An 18,415-nucleotide genomic window follows, 5' to 3' on the forward strand; every position below is an offset into this window, starting at 1 on the left:
GCAAAAGGAGAATACACTAAACCAAGTGTTTTATTTTTTTCTCTCTCTGATAGGGCTACCATAGAGCTTTGGTGAAACTAAAACTGAAAAAAAACACTGTAGATGACATTTCAGAGAGTCTGCGGCAAGGGGGAGGCAAGTTAAACTTTGACGAACTTCGACAAGATCTCAAAGGGTAAGAATCATGCTTCCTGAGGTTCTGAAAAATTCCTGCTTCTAAAGATAAATTCCTGATGATAAGGGTATTTCTAGCCCAAGTGCTCATAGAGATACTTTTTTTTTTTTTTCCCCAGAGGCAGGTATCTTTCTAGAACATGTTATAAGAGGAAAACTTGCCCCCATTTGGCGATTTCTCCTTTCCTCCTGCATTTTGATGTCTCTGTGTTTAGGGTGAACTGGGTACAAGAATAATTTTATCTGTATCCTCTCTAATTTCAGGAAGGGCCATACTGATGCAGAGATTGAGGCAATATTCACAAAGTACGACCAAGATGGAGACCAAGAACTAACCGAACATGAACATCAGCAGATGAGAGACGACTTGGAGAAAGAGAGGGTGGGTCTGGTTTAGGAGAACAGGATTTGATTTGCTACCTACAACACCACAGATGTATCAAACACTATAGAAGTAATGGTTATTGAGTCTCTTGCCCATCCCCACCACGCTCTCTTTCTGTCTCAGTCAATTTATGTGTTAGTACCCTGTTTATTCCAGAAAGAATATATAACACAATTATGTATAAAAATGGATGGTTAGCATGATATAAAAAAGTCAAAATGAAAAGCAAGCAAAACAAAAGTAAAAATAATAGATTATTAATGAAGCTTAAAATGCATTCATAAAAACACATATGCTTATTAAGGTTGGGCTACAAATTGGGCCCTAAGCTTGCTGGTAATCAGCTTGAAAAGAGAAGCCTGATTAGCTGCAGAGTCCACAATTTCCATGAGAGTGAAGAAAACGAAAAAGGACTTACCAAGAGATATGAAATTATTCTGGTTATTTAGTGGCTATTTAAATTGTTAACTTTTTTTTTCCTTTTTGAGATGGAGTCTTGCTCCCTGGCTGGAGTGCAGTGGCGCAGTCTTGACTCACTGCAACCTCCGCCTCCCAGGTTCAAGCGATTCTCTTGCCTCAGCCTCCCAAGTAGCTAGGACTTCAGGCGCGTGCCACCATGCCTGGCTAATTTTTGTATTTATAGTAGACACGGGGTTTCACCATGTTGGCCAGGATGGTCTCAAACTCCTGACCACAAGCAGTCCGCCCGCCTTGTCCTCCCAAAGTGGTGGGATTACAGGCGAGAGCCACTGTGCCTTTCCTAAATTATTAACATTTATAATAAAATAAAATTAGCAACTGCCTTCCATTTGAATACTTTTTACAAAATAGTTAAAAGTAAACATAAGTGGGCTTTTATAATCAGAAAAAAAATAATTCAAAGCTTTACCATTAACTTTCAAAAATAAATGGTTAAACAGCAACAACAAAAATCTGTGATAACTGAGGTACAGAGAACACAGATGAATGTAATTACAAAAGCCACTTTCCTGTGAGGGGATGTCTAGAACAGTGGTTTCTAAATGCCGCTCCATAGAACAGTGCTAGTAGGTGACGGACTTCTCCAGTCATAGTGAAATTTAAGCATAAAGATAATGAGGAAAATTTTTACAAGGCTATATTTAGACACAGTTCTTATTCTGACATTACATCCTTCCTACTTTGGAGCTATCGAATGTATTATCTTTTATGAAAAGAAGAAGATACAGGTTGAGCATCCCTAACCCAAATATGTGAGTCTGAAATGCTCCAGAATCTAAAACTTCTTGAGCACCAACATGATGCTCAAAGGTCATGCTTAAAGGAAATGCTTTCATTGGAGCAGTTTGGATTTTGGGTTTTCAGATTAGGGATGATGAACCAGTAAGTATAATGCAAACATTCCAAAATATTTTTGAAAATCCCAAATCCAAAACACTTCTGGTCCTAAGCATTTCAAATAAGGGATACTCAACCTATAATATATTTCTTCATTTCTTTATTTATTTTATTATTGTTTTAAGATGGCTCATGGCCCACTGTAGCCTCAAACTCCTAGGCTCAAGTGATCTTCCGACCTCAGCCTCCCAGGTAGCTGGGACTGTAGGCATGCATCACCATGCCTGGATAATTTTTTTTTAATTTTTTTGTGGAGACAGGGTCTCACTTTGCTGCCCAGGCCAGTCTCGAACTTCTGGCTTCAAGCAATCCTCCTGCCTCAGCCTCCCAAAGTGTTAGGATTACAGGTGTGACCACTATGCCTGGCCCATATTTCTTCATTTAGTTTTTTTTTTTTTTTGCCTGTTGTGTTTTTAAATGTTCTTTCTTGTTCAAACAAAAAGTGGGCTACTCCTTGCTGTTTGTTAAATTTGCCAATCTATGAAACTGAAAAATGCAGAATTCCCAGCGTGGTGTTAAATACAAAGAAATCCCAGGCAAATGGCACACACCCAGTTGTTTGCCCAAACCCTTGGAGACGCTTCTGTGGGGTCTCATTGTTCTGCTCCTCACTCAGTGACTCCTTGTTCTTCAGGAGGACCTGGATTTGGATCACAGTTCTTTACCACGTCCCATGAGCAGCCGAAGTTTCCCTCGAAGCCTGGATGACTCTGAGGAGGATGACGATGAAGACAGCGGACATAGCTCCAGAAGGAGGGGAAGCATTTCTAGTGGCGTTTCTTATGAAGAGTTTCAAGTGTAAGTATAAATGAATTGGCAGAATTTACATTGACAAGATCCACATGAGACCAGGCAGTTTCCCTCATCTCTCTGAATTCAGTCCTTTCCATTATTAATCATCCAGCTTTTAAAAATAACTTGTATTGGCCGGCACAGTGGCTCATGCCTGTAATTCCACCACTTTGGGAGGCCAAGGTGGTTAGATCATGACGTCAGAAGTTCGAGACCAGCCTGGCCAACGTAGTGAAACCCTGTCTCTACTAAAAATACAAAAAATTAGCTGGGCATGGTGGTGGGCACCTGCAATCTTAGCTACTTAGGAGGCTGAGGCAGGAGAATCATGAACCCGGGAGGCAGAGGTTGCAGCGAGCCGAGATTGCGCCACTGCACACCAGCCCAAGTGACAGTGCAAGACTCTGTCTCAAAAAAAAAAAAAAAAAAAAAACTTGTCAATTGGTGTTTTGTCTCTTACATAATATGTTTATTATAGGAATTAGCAAATAAGAGCAAAAGAAAACATTAACATTTCCCATATTTCCACCAATGAAAAATGTTTATTAATATATCAGTGTTTGTGTCTCTATTTGCATGTGTTTATCAATGTTTTTATATATTTTTATGGCCTAACATATGGTTTGTCCTGGAGAATGTTCCTTGTGCATTTGAGAAGAGTGAATATTCTGCTGTTGTTGAATGGAGTGTTCTGTAGATGTTTGTTAGGTCTAGTTTGTTTATAGTTTTATTCAAGTCTCCCATTTCCTGGTTGATCTTCTGCCTAGATGTTGTATTCATGTTTGAAAGTGGGGTATTAAAGTCTCCAAGTATTATTAGTTGGAGTTCATCCCTTCTATTCCGTAAGGTTTTGCTTTGTGTATTTTGGAACTCTGTTGCTGGGTGCATACATATTTATAACTAATATATCTTCCTAATGTATTGACTATTTTCTCTCTCAACTTGATGAGGCTAAAGAAAAAAAAGAATTGACCCTTTTTTCATTCCAAGATGTTATCCACTTTATCTCTAGTAAAATTCTTTGTTTTAAGGTATTTTTTGTTTGATATTACTATAGCCACTCCAGCTTTCTTTTGGTTGCTGTTTGCATGATAAATCTTTTTCCAGTCTTTTACTTTAAACTTATTTATATCTTTGAGTCTAAAATATGTCTCTCCTGTAGACAGTATATAATTGGATCTTATCTTTTTATCCACTTTGACAATTTCTGTTTTTTGATTAGATTGCTTAATCCATTCATTTAATGTTATCATTGATTTAGTTGATTTCTGTCTGCTATTTTATTTTTTGTTTTCTAGCTTATGTCTTTTTTGTTCCTCTTTTACTGCTTTCTTGTACATTAAGTGAAATTTTCCAGTATAACATTTAAATCCTTTTAATGATTTTTCACTTTTTTTTTTAGTCATTTTCTTAGGAGTTGCTATAAGACTTGGTTTATACAATTAACTTATGAAAAATTACTTCAGATATATATTAACTGAATCCAGTGAGATATAGAAATATCATTTCTATTTAGCTTTTTTCTCTTCCCTCTTTTTGTGCTATATATTCATCTGTCTATATGTATATAGTCATCTATATATGTTGCAAATCACATTGTTACAATAATATTACATTTTTATAACACATTGTGTAATATATAGTATATAGTTTTATATCTCTTAAACTGAGAGAAGAGAAAGTATATATTTTTAAATTTGTGTATTAACCTACTTTTTTACCATTTCTAATTCTCTTCTTTTGCTCCTCTGGATTCAAGTTATCATCTGTTGTCATTCTCTTTCTCCAGTACAGCTTTCTACTGCCTACCTCCTATTATTGTCAAAGATACTACATTTCTATTATAGACCTTCAGATCCAACTACGTACATATTTTTACACAATTGCTTTTTAAATCAAAGGAGTTAAGGAACAAAAGGAGAAATATACGTATATACTATATTTTATACCTACACAATTATCTTTACCAGTGTTCTTTGTCTTTTCATGTGGATTCTGATTACTATCTGGAGTTACTTGCTTTCAGCTTAAAGAATTTCCTTTAGTATTTTTTGTAAAGCAGGTTTGCTAGCAATGAATTCTTTCATTTTTGTTATCTGAGAATGTTTTTCTTTCTCCTTCATTTCCTCTGACCTGTATTGTTTCTGATGAGAAGACAGCTGCTAATTTTACTGTGGTCCCCTTGTACATGATGGCTCAATTTTCTCGCACTGCTTTCAATATTTTTTTGGTTTTATCTTTCAGTATTTTTACTGATATGTCTGGGTATAAATCTCTGAGTTCATCCTACTTGGAAAGTGTTTTTTCTGCTTCTCTCACTTTCTCTTCTCCTTTGGGACCCCCATTATGCCTATGCTTAAGGGCATCACACATATTTCTCTTACACTCTGTTGATTTGTCGTCATTTTTTTCCCTCTCTGTTCTTCAGATTGCATAGTCTGTGTTGATCTGTCTTTAAGTTCACTGATTTGTTCTTCTGTCAGCTTGCTCAAATCTTTGTTGAGCTCCTCTAGTTATTTATTTATGTATTTATTTATTTATAGAGACAGGGTCTCACTCCATAACCCAGGCTGGAGTACGGTGGTGTCATCATGGCTGTCTACAGCCTGAACACCTGGGCTCAAATGATCCTCCTGCCTCAACCTCCCAAGTAGCTAGGACTACAGGCACATGCTGCCATGCCTGGCTAATTTAAAAAAAAAAAAAATTTGTAGAGATGGCATCTTGTTAATGTTGTCCAGGTTGGTCTGAAACTCCTGGCCTCAAGTGATCCTCCCACCTCGGCCTCCCAAAGTGCTGGAATCACAGGTATGAGCCACTGCACTTAGCCTGAACTTTTTATTTATTACACTTTTCAACTCCAGAATTTGTATTTGGTTCTTTTTAACAATCTCTATCTTTTTATTCTGTTTGATGATATCCTGTATTTGACAAGACAATGTTATCATAGCTTCCTTTTTTTTTAAGAGATGGGGTCTCTCTCTGTCACCCAGGCTGCAGTGCAGTGGCATGATCGTAGCTCACTGCAGCCTCAAACTCCTGAGCTCAAGCAGCCCTCCCACCTCAGCCTCCCAAGTACCTGAGACTATAGGCATGAGCCACTGTACCCAGCTAATTTTTATTTTTTGTAGAGATGGGGTCTAAGTTGCCCAGGCTGGTCTCAAACTCCCAGGCTCAAGTGATCCTCCCTGCTCAGCCTCCCAAAGTTCTGGGATTACAGGCATGAGCCGCTGGACCCAGCCTGCTTTATTTCTTTAACCATGATGGGGTTTTTTATTATTTGTTTGTATCAATCTCTTTGAGTATATTTATAATAGGTACCTTCAGGTCTTTGTCTGCTAAGTCTTATATCTGAGCCCTCTTAAAGACAGTTTCAGTTGTCTTTTTTTTTTCTTGTGTATGGGAACATTTTCCTGTTTGTGTGTGTGTGTGTGTTGTGTGTGTGTTTTGTTGTTGTTGTTAAAGATTGGACATGTTAGATAATATATTGTAGGAACTCTGTATAGTGATTCCCATTTCTCCCCAGGACTTGTTTTTATTGCTGTTTGCTTGTTTACTTTTTCATACAGTCTGTTTCCCCACAGTGTCTGCCTCTGACATTATTCCTTAGAGGGTGCAGCTGTGGCTGTGTACATAGTCACTCTGGGAAGACAGTGGTTTTAGCAGGGTACTCATTGACTTTCTCTGACCTCTCTGTTATACCTTCTGCCTCTGTGGGTATTAGACCCAGTTATTACATTTCATTGTTTACTGATTGGTCTATTGTTTTCAAAAATGCCTTAGGATATAATTTGCTCCACAGTCTGATCCACTTAAATTCAGGCCTCTTTGCAGGGCTAGTTTTCGAGGCCAGTCGTGTTTGTTTGTTTGTTTGTTTTTGAAACAGAGTCTCACTCTGTTGCCCAGGCTAGAATGTAGTGATGCAATCTCAGCTCACTGCAGTCTCAACCTCTCAGGCCCAAGAAATCTTCCCACCTTAGCTTCTCAAGTAGCTAGGACTACACACCACCATGCCCGGTTAATTTCTGTATTTTTTATAGAGACGGGGTTTCACCATGTTGCCCCAGCTGGTCTCAAACTCCTGAGTTCAAGCAATCCACCCACCTCAGCCTCACAAAGGGCTGGGATTACAGACATGCACCACCATGCCTGGCCCCTGAGGCCAGTCTTTAACCGTCTTCTTAGCTGTCTCTTTCCCTGGTTCTCTCCGGTGAACTAGCAGGTAACTTGTTGATCTCATGAGGCTACCAGATTCCTCCTAAATGCTTATCCACACAATCTCCATTGTTTTCAAGAGCATCCTTAGTCTTTAATTTCCTCACACTTTATTCCAAATAAAGTCAGTTCACTTGAAGACAGCTCTGTATTCCTATGACCTGTGTCTCCCCATGAGCAAAACTGTGCCACTGCTTTACAGAGCCAGGGACAGTGGCCCACCTCTCTGTGACATCCTGCTTTATGAACAAGTCAATGGGCTCAGATGGCAGCCTCTGATTTTCTCACCTTGCTTCTTCTGGCATGGAAACTCTACCTTATAAGTGGGAACTGAGAGGAAGAGAGCCCCATACCTCTTAGCCACTCTTACCAGGATTAGAACCTCTGCAACATGTATTTACGAATGGGAGCAGGCTGGGTACAGTGGCTCACGCCTGTAATCCTAGCACTTTGGGAGGTCAAGGCGGGAGGATTGCTTGAGCCAGGAGTTCAGGACCAGCCTGTGCAACATGGTGAGACCCTCATCTCTACAAGAAATAGAAAAATTAACTGGATGTAGTTGTGCATACCTGTAATCCCAGCTACTTGGGAGACTGAAGTGGGAGAATTGCCTGAACCTGGGAGGCAGAGGTTGCAGTGAGTCAAGATTGCACCATTGCACTCCAGCCTGGGCAAACCTGTCTCAAAAAAAAAAAAAGAGTAGGAACATTGAGGCTGGGCATGGTGGCTCATGCCTTTATTCCAAGCACTATGGGATGCCAAGGCAGGGGTATCACTTGACGTTAGGAGTTCAAGACCAACCTGGGCAATATAGTGAGACTTTGTCTCTTTAAAGAAAAAAAGCTTTAAAAAACTTTTTTTAAACAAGAGTGAGAAAGCCGGGCACAGTGGCTCACGTGCACTTTGGAAGACCAAGGCAGGCGGATCGCCTGAAGTCAGGAGTTCGAGATCAACCTGGCCAACCTAGTGAAACCCCATCTCTACTTAAAAAATACAAAAATTAGCTGGGCATGGTGGCGCACACCTGTAGTCCCAGCTACTCAGGAGGCTGAGGCAGGAGAATCGCTTGAACCTGCGAGGCAGAAGTTGCAGTGAGCCAAGATCGCGCCACTGCACTCCAGCCTGGGTGTCTCAAAAAAAAAAGAAAAAGAGTGGAAATGTTAGGATGAGACATGCTGGCAGCCTGCCCCTCCCTGGGAGATACTGTAGCCCTGGACTAGAAGCTGGGGGAGGAGGGAGCCCTGTGCTCTTAGCTGCACCCATGTGAAGTAGTGCTTCTATCACATGAGCTGGGGACAGGAGAGAAGGCTCAGATTATGGCTTCAATGCCACAGAATCTCTTCATACTAACATTTAGTAGATTTTCTTGAATAAATGCTTTTTCATTTGCTGTATGCCCTTTAAAGTTTCTAGAAATGTTAAATATTTGAGTTTTTAAAAATAATTTTCAACAGTTACAGTTGTTCCACTAAAGGGAGAGTCTACAGAACCCTCTTGCCACCATTGCAGAGGTTGTCTTCGGCTTACAGTTTTTGAAAGTATTTGTATACATTTTTTTAAGTTCAAAATAATAGAATTATAAGTGAACATGCTGTTTTCATACTGTTTTTCAAGCTTTATTTAACATGTTGTGAACCTAATTCTATTTCATTAAATAGTCTGCCACAGTATGATGTCTGATGTCTCCTTAGAATTTTATTGTATGGATGAACAATGATTATTTAATTTCCTATCAGTTGTTGGGTGTTTGTTTGTTTTTGTTTTTGCTTTTGAGATTGGGTCTCACTCTGTCACCCAGGCTGGAGTGCAGGAGTGTGGTGGAATGATCACAGCTCACTGCAGCCTCAACCTCCCAAGGCTCAGGTGATCCTTCCACCTCAGCCTCCCAGGTAGCTGGGAGTACAGGCACATGCCACCATGCCCACCTGTTTTTTAGAATTTTTAGAGATGAAGTTTTGCCATCCTGCCCAGGCTGGCTCAAACTCCTGGCCTCAAGCAATCTGCCCACTTCCGCCTCCCACAGTGCCAGGATTACAGGCATGAGCCACCATGCTCCACCCCCACATTGGTTGTTTGATGTAGCCATTTTTCAGTGATCCGCTATTAAGAGGCAGCACTCTTTTATAGCCAAAAATTACACATAAACTTATAAAATTTTCCTTTAGAAAATGTTCTAAAAATGGAATGTCTAAATAAAGGGTTAGGCGTACATTCTTAAGACTTCTGATATGCACTGACTTGCAAGAAAGTTGTTCCAGTTAACACTTCCACCAGCGGCATCCGAGAGTTTATCTGTAAAGCTTGAGACAATTTAGAAAGTGTTTCAAATGATTGTGTTGCTTAAGAAAAAAATCTTAGCACTTCCATTCGAAAAGCCGATGGGGCTGAAAAGACAATGAATGACAAGCGCTTTGTCCCTCTGTACTGTGTTTTCCTTGCAGCCTGGTGAGACGAGTGGACCGGATGGAGCATTCCATCGGCAGCATAGTGTCCAAGATCGACGCTGTGATCGTGAAGCTGGAGATTATGGAGCGAGCCAAACTGAAGAGGAGGGAGGTGCTGGGAAGGCTGCTGGATGGGGTGGCCGAGGTCAGTAGTCATGAGCTGAAAACACCACTGCTGAGCATGGTGTTATTAATGAAAACATATGTTGGTGACAGTTGTATTTGAAGTATTAAAGAAGAGTAAAAAAAAAAATTGACATTTATAGAAATTCACAATGATGTTTCCATTTACTCTCATTTTCAGATATTTTTTTTCTCTCTGAAACAGAAACACTCTTTCTATAAGATATCTTTCTATAAAACATCAAGGTAGTCTTATTGTCTAACGCTTACGCTGGGATGTTTATCTTCATAACTACAGGTTAAATTATAATCTGGAGGTGTTACCTTCTTAATACTCCATATGCTAATGGTCCTGCCTTCACTGCAGGGTAGAATTAAATGAAAAATTACTCCAGCAACTCTGAGATTTGCTATTATATGCTGTAAATCTCCAGCCTTACCAAACTGCACATTATTTGGTCCCTGGACTTCCTAACGCATTTCCTTCTACTGCCCCCAACACCCTGGTTTATTTTTCCCTTTCTAGGATGAAAGGCTGGGTCGTGACAGTGAAATCCACAGGGAACAGATGGAACGGCTAGTGCGTGAAGAGTTGGAACGCTGGGAATCCGATGATGCAGCTTCCCAGATCAGTCATGGTTTAGGCACGCCAGTGGGACTAAATGGTCAACCTCGCCCCAGAAGCTCCCGCCCGTCTTCCTCCCAGTCTACCGAAGGCATGGAAGGTGCAGGTGGAAATGGGAGTTCTAATGTCCACGTATGATATGTGTGTGTTAGTATGTGTGTTTCTAATAAGTGAGGAAGCGGCTGTCCTGAGTTGCTGTAACAAGCATACTATTTATATGCCCTGACCACCACAGGATGCAAGTCTTTGTGACCGATTGCTAACCTTCTGCACTTTAATTTATTTTATATAAACTTTACCCATGGTTCAAAGGTTTTTTTCTTTTTCTCATATAAGAAATCTAGGTGTAAATATTGAGTACAGAAAAAAAAATCTTCGTGAAGTGTATTGAGTGGTACACCCAGTTGCCACCATGCCTGAGTCTTCTCAGTTGACAATGAAGTAGCCTTTTAAAGCTAGAAAACTGTCGAAGGGCTTCTGAGTTTCATTTCCAGTCACAAAAATCAGTATTGTTATTTTTTTCCAAGTGTGTGAAGGAGAATGGGGCATTCCTTTCCACTCTGGCATAGTTCATGAGCTTAATACATAGTTTTGTTTTAAGAAAGGAGCCTTTTATTTCAACTACCTTCCTGGGGTAAACTTTTCTAAAAGATAAAATGGAGCAGAACTCCAAATCATTGAATGGGTATGTAGTCATTAGGATAGAATCTGTGTGAATGGTTAAGATGAATGTTAAATACTATGCTTTTTTGTAAGTTTATCATATCTGATGTCTGTGGGACTACCTGTGTCACTTAATTTTTACATTATTTTGGCTCTAATTTGAATAAGCTGAGTAAAACCACCAAAGGTCAATTATAGGATAAAATGGCATCTCTAACCATAACACAGGAGAATTGGAGGGAGCCCTAAGTTGTCACTAAGTTTAATTTCTTTTAATGGTTAGTTTAGCATAAAGATTGATCTACATGTTCTTTTTCCCATGTGGCTCTACTCATTTGCAACTGAATTTAATGTTATAACGAATCTAGTAAGAACGAGTTACTAAATTTTTAGTATGCACTGAAAGTTTTAATTCAACAAGTATGTTCATTTTAAGCAAAATCTTAAGAAAGTTTTGAAATCCATAAAGCATTTGGTTTTAAACTATTTTGAGAATATAGTACTCGGTCAGGTATGATGGCTCACGCCTGTAATCCCAGCCCTTTGGGAGGCCGAGGCAGGCGAATCACTTGAGCCCAGGAGTTTAAGACCAACGTGGGCAATGTGGTGAAACCCCATCTCTACAAAAAATGCAAAAATAAAAAATACAGTACTCAAGTATTCTTGATCCTGTGTTTCAAAACTAGAATGTATAATCCAAATGGAGCTCAATCTAATAAGAAAGAGGTTTTGGTATTGAAAGTTCATACATTAGACAGTATCAGCCAAAATTTGAGCTAGCAACACTGTTTTCTTTACGAGAGGGTCCACCCAAATTTATGGGGAGAAATCTATTTCTCAAAAAGAAAATCTTTTACAGAAATGTTGAGTAAGGTGACATTTTGAGAGCTAATAAGCAAAAGAGCATGCAGTGCTGTTGAATAACCCTCACTTGGAGAACCAAGAGAATCCTGTCGTTTAATGCTATATTTTAAATTCACAAGTTGTTCATTTAACTGGTAGAATGTCAGTCCAATCTCCAATGAGAACATGAGCAAATAGGCCTTTCCAGTTTGAAAGTGAAACATACTGGGTTTCTGTTAAGTTTTTTCCTCATGGCTTCATCTCTATCTTTACTTTCTCTTGAATATGCTACACAAAGTTCTTTATTACTACATACTAAAGTTTGCATTCCAGGGATATTGACTGTACATATTTATGTATATGTACCATGTTGTTACATGTAAACAAACTTCAATTTGAAGTGCAGCTATTATGTGGTATCCATGTGTATCGACCATGTGCCATATATCAATTATGGTCACTAGAAAGTCTTTTTATGATACTTTTTATTATACCGTTTTTCATTTCACTTGCAAAATTTCGCAGAATTCCTCGTTTCTACCCATAAATTACATATATTTTTCTTCTTTAGTCATGGAGAATTCCCCCCTCATCTCTTCCCTATTATCTTTCCCTGTGTACTGGTATTATTAAAAAGATGTTACATATGCAGGTCTTTCTCGACAATCAAGAATGTTATTAATGTGTAATACTGAGCACTTTACTTCTCAATAAAAACTTGATATAGTAGCAGATGTGAGAGTTGTCTGTTTTCTAAGTTGTAACAGGTAATGTGCCTTTTATCATGAGACTTTGTTCTCTATGTCCGAAAACGACATTAATTGGCACATTTCTCTGTTTATTACACCAGCTACACATTTCAGGTACCCAATTAGCCTTTAAGCACAGGCTGTCATTTATGGCATTTTTGTTTGTATTTTCCTGAAACGAAGATTCCAGGACAGGTGGTTTATTTGAGAGGTGTAGGCAATAGGGATAGTGGAGTGGCAAAGATGGGGAGTAGAAGAGAAGGTGCCAGTAAAGGGCGTGTCGTCTAGCTGCGTAACAGCATAGGTTGCCAAAGCCTAATTCCTGTGGTAAAATGCTGAGAAACAGTGTAGGAAAAACTAGAACAAACAATTCAGCTTTATCCCAGCTGAGGGGCCAGGACTTTGGTTGGAAGACCACTCTGGGATAATGGTAGTAGTTCCCTAGCGCGTACAATAGACAAAGCAGCCTTTGCTGGCTTCTGAGCAAGCCTGCAGGCAAAGAAATGCAGACACTGGTAGAGGAAAACCAGCAGGCATACACGGAAGTGCCACACGGGCAAGGTGCCCACATTATGCACTATGGATGATCACAGTGTTCAACCCTAAGGGATTCCATCCCCTTAGGATACTACAAATGGGGCTCCGTGGAGTTGTGCCACATGGTGACTCTTTGTAGACCACCCATAAAACAGGTAAGTTTAAAAGCATAAAGAAAACAGCACTAGGCTAAATCTGCGGTCCCCACTCTGTACTTACGAGTCATGTGATTATGCCAAGACAACTGGTCCAGTTTCTCTGAAGACTTATTTCCTCATTTGTCAAATGGGAAAATCAATACTTGTCTCCCTCATAGGATTTTGCTTGCGCCGTAAGAACATATATGTATGAAAGCACTTTAAAGCTGAAATTTCCATTACAAATGGAAGGAGGTACTATAGTACCTAGCCCAGTGACTTGCTCAGCAAGTTACAATCTGTTGAATCAGCAAAAAGGAAAGGAATTCTTGACAACTGCAAATTTGAAAGGTAAATAAAGGAGACTTATGTTGCCAAATAATAACTCAAAACACTTAAAAGTCTTCTGTGTTTGTATTTCAAAATTGGGCTATTATTTGTACAGTTTTGTGTACTGCTTTTTCATTTCATATTGTATCATAAACATTCCATGAAACCCTGATTTCTATTAATGGCTACAGAGCGAATCAGTATAAATTAATATTATTTATGAAGGCCGGACACAGTGGTTCACAACTGTAATCCCAGACCTTTGGGAGACTGAGGCAGAAAAATTGCTTGAGGCCAGGAGTTCAAGACCAGCCTGGGCAACATAGCGAGACCCTGTCTCTGTAAAAATAATTTATCTGGGCATAGTGGTACACACCTGCATTCCCAGCTATGCAACTGAAGCGGAAGGATCGCTTGAGCCCAGGAATTCAAGGTTACATGAGCTACGATCACACTACCACTGCATTTCAGCCTGGACAACTGAGTGAGACCCTGTCTCTAAAATTAAAAAATATATAGAATATATGAATATGTGATACATGTCAATTCATAAGTTATACATTTTTAATACATATGAATTACCCAAAATACATCTGCCCTGTTATTGGACATTTAGATTCTTCCCATTTTTTATTATTACCTCTAATGCCATGACTAACATATGTCAACATAAATTTTTTTTTCACATGTCTGGTTATTTCTTCATGGAATTCTGTATAGAGAAGCATCTGGAAATGTAATAATTAGGTTACTCTATGAACACATGGTCTTGACACATATTACCAAATAATTTTTCAGAACATTTATACCAAGTCATATTATAACCAAATTCATAAGCACCCATTTGTCCACCTGCAAACAGAACTTTTCATAAAAAGTGTTTATTTTTATTTAAATTTAAACAAGAAAATTATGCACAAAAATGAAGAAATTGCTGAATCTCAGATACTGCTTCACAAAAGACAAGATTTCTTAAGAGTTTCTTCTAGACTTCAAAAAGCAGTAAACACCAGCCTGGGCAACATGGCAAAAACCCCATCTCTACAAAAAATAGAAAAATCCGCCGGGCGTGGTGGTGCTTGCCACTGCACTCCAGCCTTGGTGACAGAGACCCTGTCTCAAAAACAAAAAGCAGTAAACGAAAATGTTAAGAGGTAGAGATGTTTTCGTGGATGTAAATTTAAGTTTCAAGACAGTCGAACAGGGCCAATATTTTCAGAAAAATCACAGACCACCACTCATCTCTTAAAGGAAAAAAAACAACCTTTGATGGAGAAGATTCATATTTGTAAGTGAAAGTGGCATCAATCTTACAGTTCCGTAAGGGTTTGATTTTTTCATATGGATCATCTGTGTTTTTTCTCTTATGAACTGTGCTGGTTCTTTTACAGATTAAAGGAAATATTTATCTGGTTCAAGTTGGTGTTTGCATTTAAAAAAGAAAGAAATATCTAATACTATTGGGGAAAGGGTCAACTCAAAGATGTACATAAAACGACCAGTAGTCCCTTACCACACCATGTAAGTGTTAAGAAGGTAAGGGCATGCCGTTGACATGGTGGTATTATTATAAGCCAGTTGAGTTCTACTGCATCCAGACGGATGAAAAAATTGGATATGCTGTCCCTTTCACCATGACCCTGCCAAATGGAGGAAGCATTGGGCGTATTCGGTCACCCAAGAAAATCTAAGGATCATGGTAAGAGCTATCTTGAAAATATAAGCTATTTTCTATTTATAAGTAATAGTTAAAAGATATCAGTAGCTTGAAAAACAAAACGGCTTTGAGAAATGCAATATTAATTAAGCAATGGAGGCAGCCAGTGCTCCCAGAAAATCCAAATGCCTATGAACTTCAATTCTAAAGAGATGTATTGAATGGTCATGGAGCTAATGCTGTCAACACAAATTGTTTTATTTATCCTGATCAGTCTATCAGCTTATCAAACAAATCTGAACATACTATTAAGTTGAATGTGCAGTTGTAGGTTCAAAAGTTATTCACTGTTGTCTGTTTAATCTGAGTCCAGCCTTTGAACTTAAGAAAAAATAAACTAGAAACACATGATGAAATTTTCTAATGCCTTATTTATTTTATGCTAGTCTGTTCTTTAAATGAAGAATACACATTTGTTTTTCATTTGATCAAAGCATAAGATTTTAAAGGTTTGAAAAGCAATCCTCCAAGTTTCATGCTGAGTTCAAAATAAAAATGTTTTCATGTTCAGGCCATTATATGTTGCCTGATTTATCTTGAAATCCCTTCCTTTGAATAAGACCAAGCAAAATCTGTTCAGTCTTTATATAAACCAAAGCAGTTTCTTAGTCAATAATTCTTTTTTACCATTAAGATTGTCAATACAATACATTCTGAGTACATAACAATTTGTGTGTGTGTGTGTATATATATATTTTTGTTTGTTTTTGAGACAGAGTCTCGCTCTGGCACCCAGGCTGGAGTGCAGTGGCGCGATCTCCGCTCACCGCAAGCTCAGCCTCCCAGGCTCATGCCTTTCTCCCGCCTCAGCCACCCCAGTAGCTGGGACTACAGGCGCCCGACTCCACACCTGGTTAATTTTGTTTTTGTATTTTTAGTAGAGACGGGCTTTCACCATGTTAGCCAGGATTGTCTTGATCTCCTGACCTCATGATCCGCCCGCCTCGGCCTCCCAACACAATTTATATTTTTGAAGGTCCCTTCATGTGTATTGTGCCATATGCTTCTCACAGCCCCAATAAATGCTTTCGGCGTTTTATCTTATCCACCACTATTACATGCTCTCCTTCATCTCCAGACTACCCATTCCTGCCATTGCCCTCATAGGGACCCATTCTGGTAATTTTGGATATGTAGAAAAACAAATCCTGTTTGTGTGTTTAAATAAATCGATTTATACCATAGACCTTTTTTTTGCTTACAATACTTTTATTAAGGTGTATTTCTTCTGCAGTGTGTAGCTCTAGTAAGTTATCCTGTTGATTGTGTAGTACTTCCTAGCATGCAGCCACATTTTACATAGTATCCATTACTATAGCAGAATGGCGGGCCCTAATTCTATTTCAAAATCTTTGGGCTCAAGCCTGTAATCCCAGCACTTTGGGAGGCTGAGGTGGGTGGATCACTTGAGGCCAGGAGTTCACGACCAGCCTGGCCAACATGGCGAAACCCCATCTCTACTAAAAATACAAAAAATTAGCCAGGCGTGGTGGTGCGTGCCTGTAGTCCCAGCTGCTAGGGAGGCTGAGGCAGGAGAATTGCTTGAACAGGAGGCAGAGATTGCAGTGAGCCAAAATTGCACCACTGAACTGCATTCCAGCCTGGGTGTCAGGGTGAGACTCTGTCTCAAAAAAAAAAAAAAAAAAAAAAAAACCCCGAATCTTTGTAAATTCGCTTATTGACTTTTCATAAGTTTCTCGGTGGGTATATAACAGAAGTTGGAGTGCTAAATCCCAGGCATATATTCTACCCAGAACTATCAGGTTGCCCTCCAGAATGACTGCACCAGCCTACAATTCCACTACATACATGAGAAAGCTGGATTTAGCCATACTCTCACCAGCACTGGTACCATCTAGCTTCTTCATCTGTGCTAAATGGAATGTTTCAAAAGTGAGACCTCGTTTTATTTTGCATCTTTTAGATTCCCAATAAAGTTGAATATCCATCCCTTCACCTAGTCATTAGTCACTGGGGTTTCTCTTTGTAAATGACCTATCAAACCTTTAACATCTTACAATTTGATCTAATGGGAAACAAGTATGTTTTTGTTTATTGCCTATTTCTCTGCTGGGTCAAGGTCTTTTGTATTGTTTGTTACAAGTTCCTTGTATTGTTTAATATTAATCCCTTACCAGTTTGGACCCTGTTAATATCTCTCATCCACCTGATAACTTTGCCAATATTTCCTTCATTTTTACATAGAAAACTTCATCTATGTTTTTGCCTCATTGTTTTGGGGGTCTTAAAGAGACCTTCATGAGGTCACAAAATTTTTATGTATTAAACTTATGGTTTTACCTTTCACATTTAATATTTTAAATTTGTATAAAAGGTCTGTAGGTATTTTTGTACACATAATGAGCCAGTTTTATCAACACTGTATTAAATAAGTCGTTTTTCCTTAGTAGCTCGTGATGTCAATATATTTCAGATTCATGCATATATGTGCCTGTTTTTGAATGCTTTATCCCGTTATACTGATCTAGGATTGTTCCTGCACAATGACTTCTATGACTATGTCTTTTTAGTATGTCTTCAGATGTGGTGAGGTGATACCTCTCTGGGTTTATTTTTTGTTTTGCAAAATCAGACTAAGCTATTTTTGTGAATCTTTTTTTTTTTTCATATAAATGTTAAAATAAGTTTGATGGGTTCCTGAGAGGAAAAAGAGGGAAAAGTCTCATTGAAATTTAATTTGAATTATGTTGAATATATTGGTTTGAGGAGAATTGACATCTTTACAATATCAGAAACATGATAATGCGCCCCTTTTTCAGATCTTCCGTCATGTCCTGTGTCTTAAAATTCCTTAAAGATCTTATGCATTGTTTAATATGGTCTCATTGCTACTACAGCTTTACTGTTTTATGGTTTTATTGCTATGATGAACAGAATCTTCTCTTTCATTATAGTTTCTAGTTGGTTATTGCTATTATAAAGGAAATTAATTTACTAATTTTTAAATAAATTAATCTTACACTCAGCACACTTGTTGAAGTTTTTTACTAGCTGTGGTTCTGTGTTTCTTTAGGTTTTCCTTTCTTTTTCTTTTTCTTTCTTTTTTTGTAGAGACAGGGTCTCACTCTGTGGCCCAAGCTGGAGTGCAGTGCAGTGGTGATCACAGCTCACTGCAGCCTCAAACTCCTGGCCTTAAGTGATCTTCCTACCTCGGCCTCTCACAGTGCTGGATTAGCAGGCATGAACCACCGCACCTGGCCTTCTTTAGGTTTTCTGTGTAGAAGACCATCTCATCTGTAAATAAGGACAGTACCATGCTAGAGAGAGGCAGCCAAAGTAGACA

At 38.8% G+C, this 18,415-nt stretch overlaps 1 protein-coding gene across 1 annotated transcript in view; it reads left to right on the forward strand.

Annotated features, from left to right (window-relative positions):
• Positions 1–12,375, forward strand: part of PKD2 (polycystin 2, transient receptor potential cation channel) — a 71,133-nt gene extending 58,758 nt beyond the window's left edge. Inside the window, exons 11-15 of the mRNA XM_003898943.5 lie at positions 54–175; positions 439–556; positions 2,571–2,734; positions 9,385–9,532; positions 10,037–12,375. Of these exons, the coding sequence (XP_003898992.1) occupies positions 54–175; positions 439–556; positions 2,571–2,734; positions 9,385–9,532; positions 10,037–10,273 (789 nt within the window). The 3' untranslated portion in view covers positions 10,274–12,375. The remainder of the gene's footprint in view (positions 1–53; positions 176–438; positions 557–2,570; positions 2,735–9,384; positions 9,533–10,036) is intronic.
• The last annotated feature ends 6,040 nt before the right edge of the window (positions 12,376–18,415 follow it).

The sequence above is a fragment of the Papio anubis genome, chromosome 3, assembly GCF_008728515.1.
Source record: "Papio anubis isolate 15944 chromosome 3, Panubis1.0, whole genome shotgun sequence".
Lineage (NCBI taxonomy): Eukaryota > Metazoa > Chordata > Mammalia > Primates > Cercopithecidae > Papio > Papio anubis.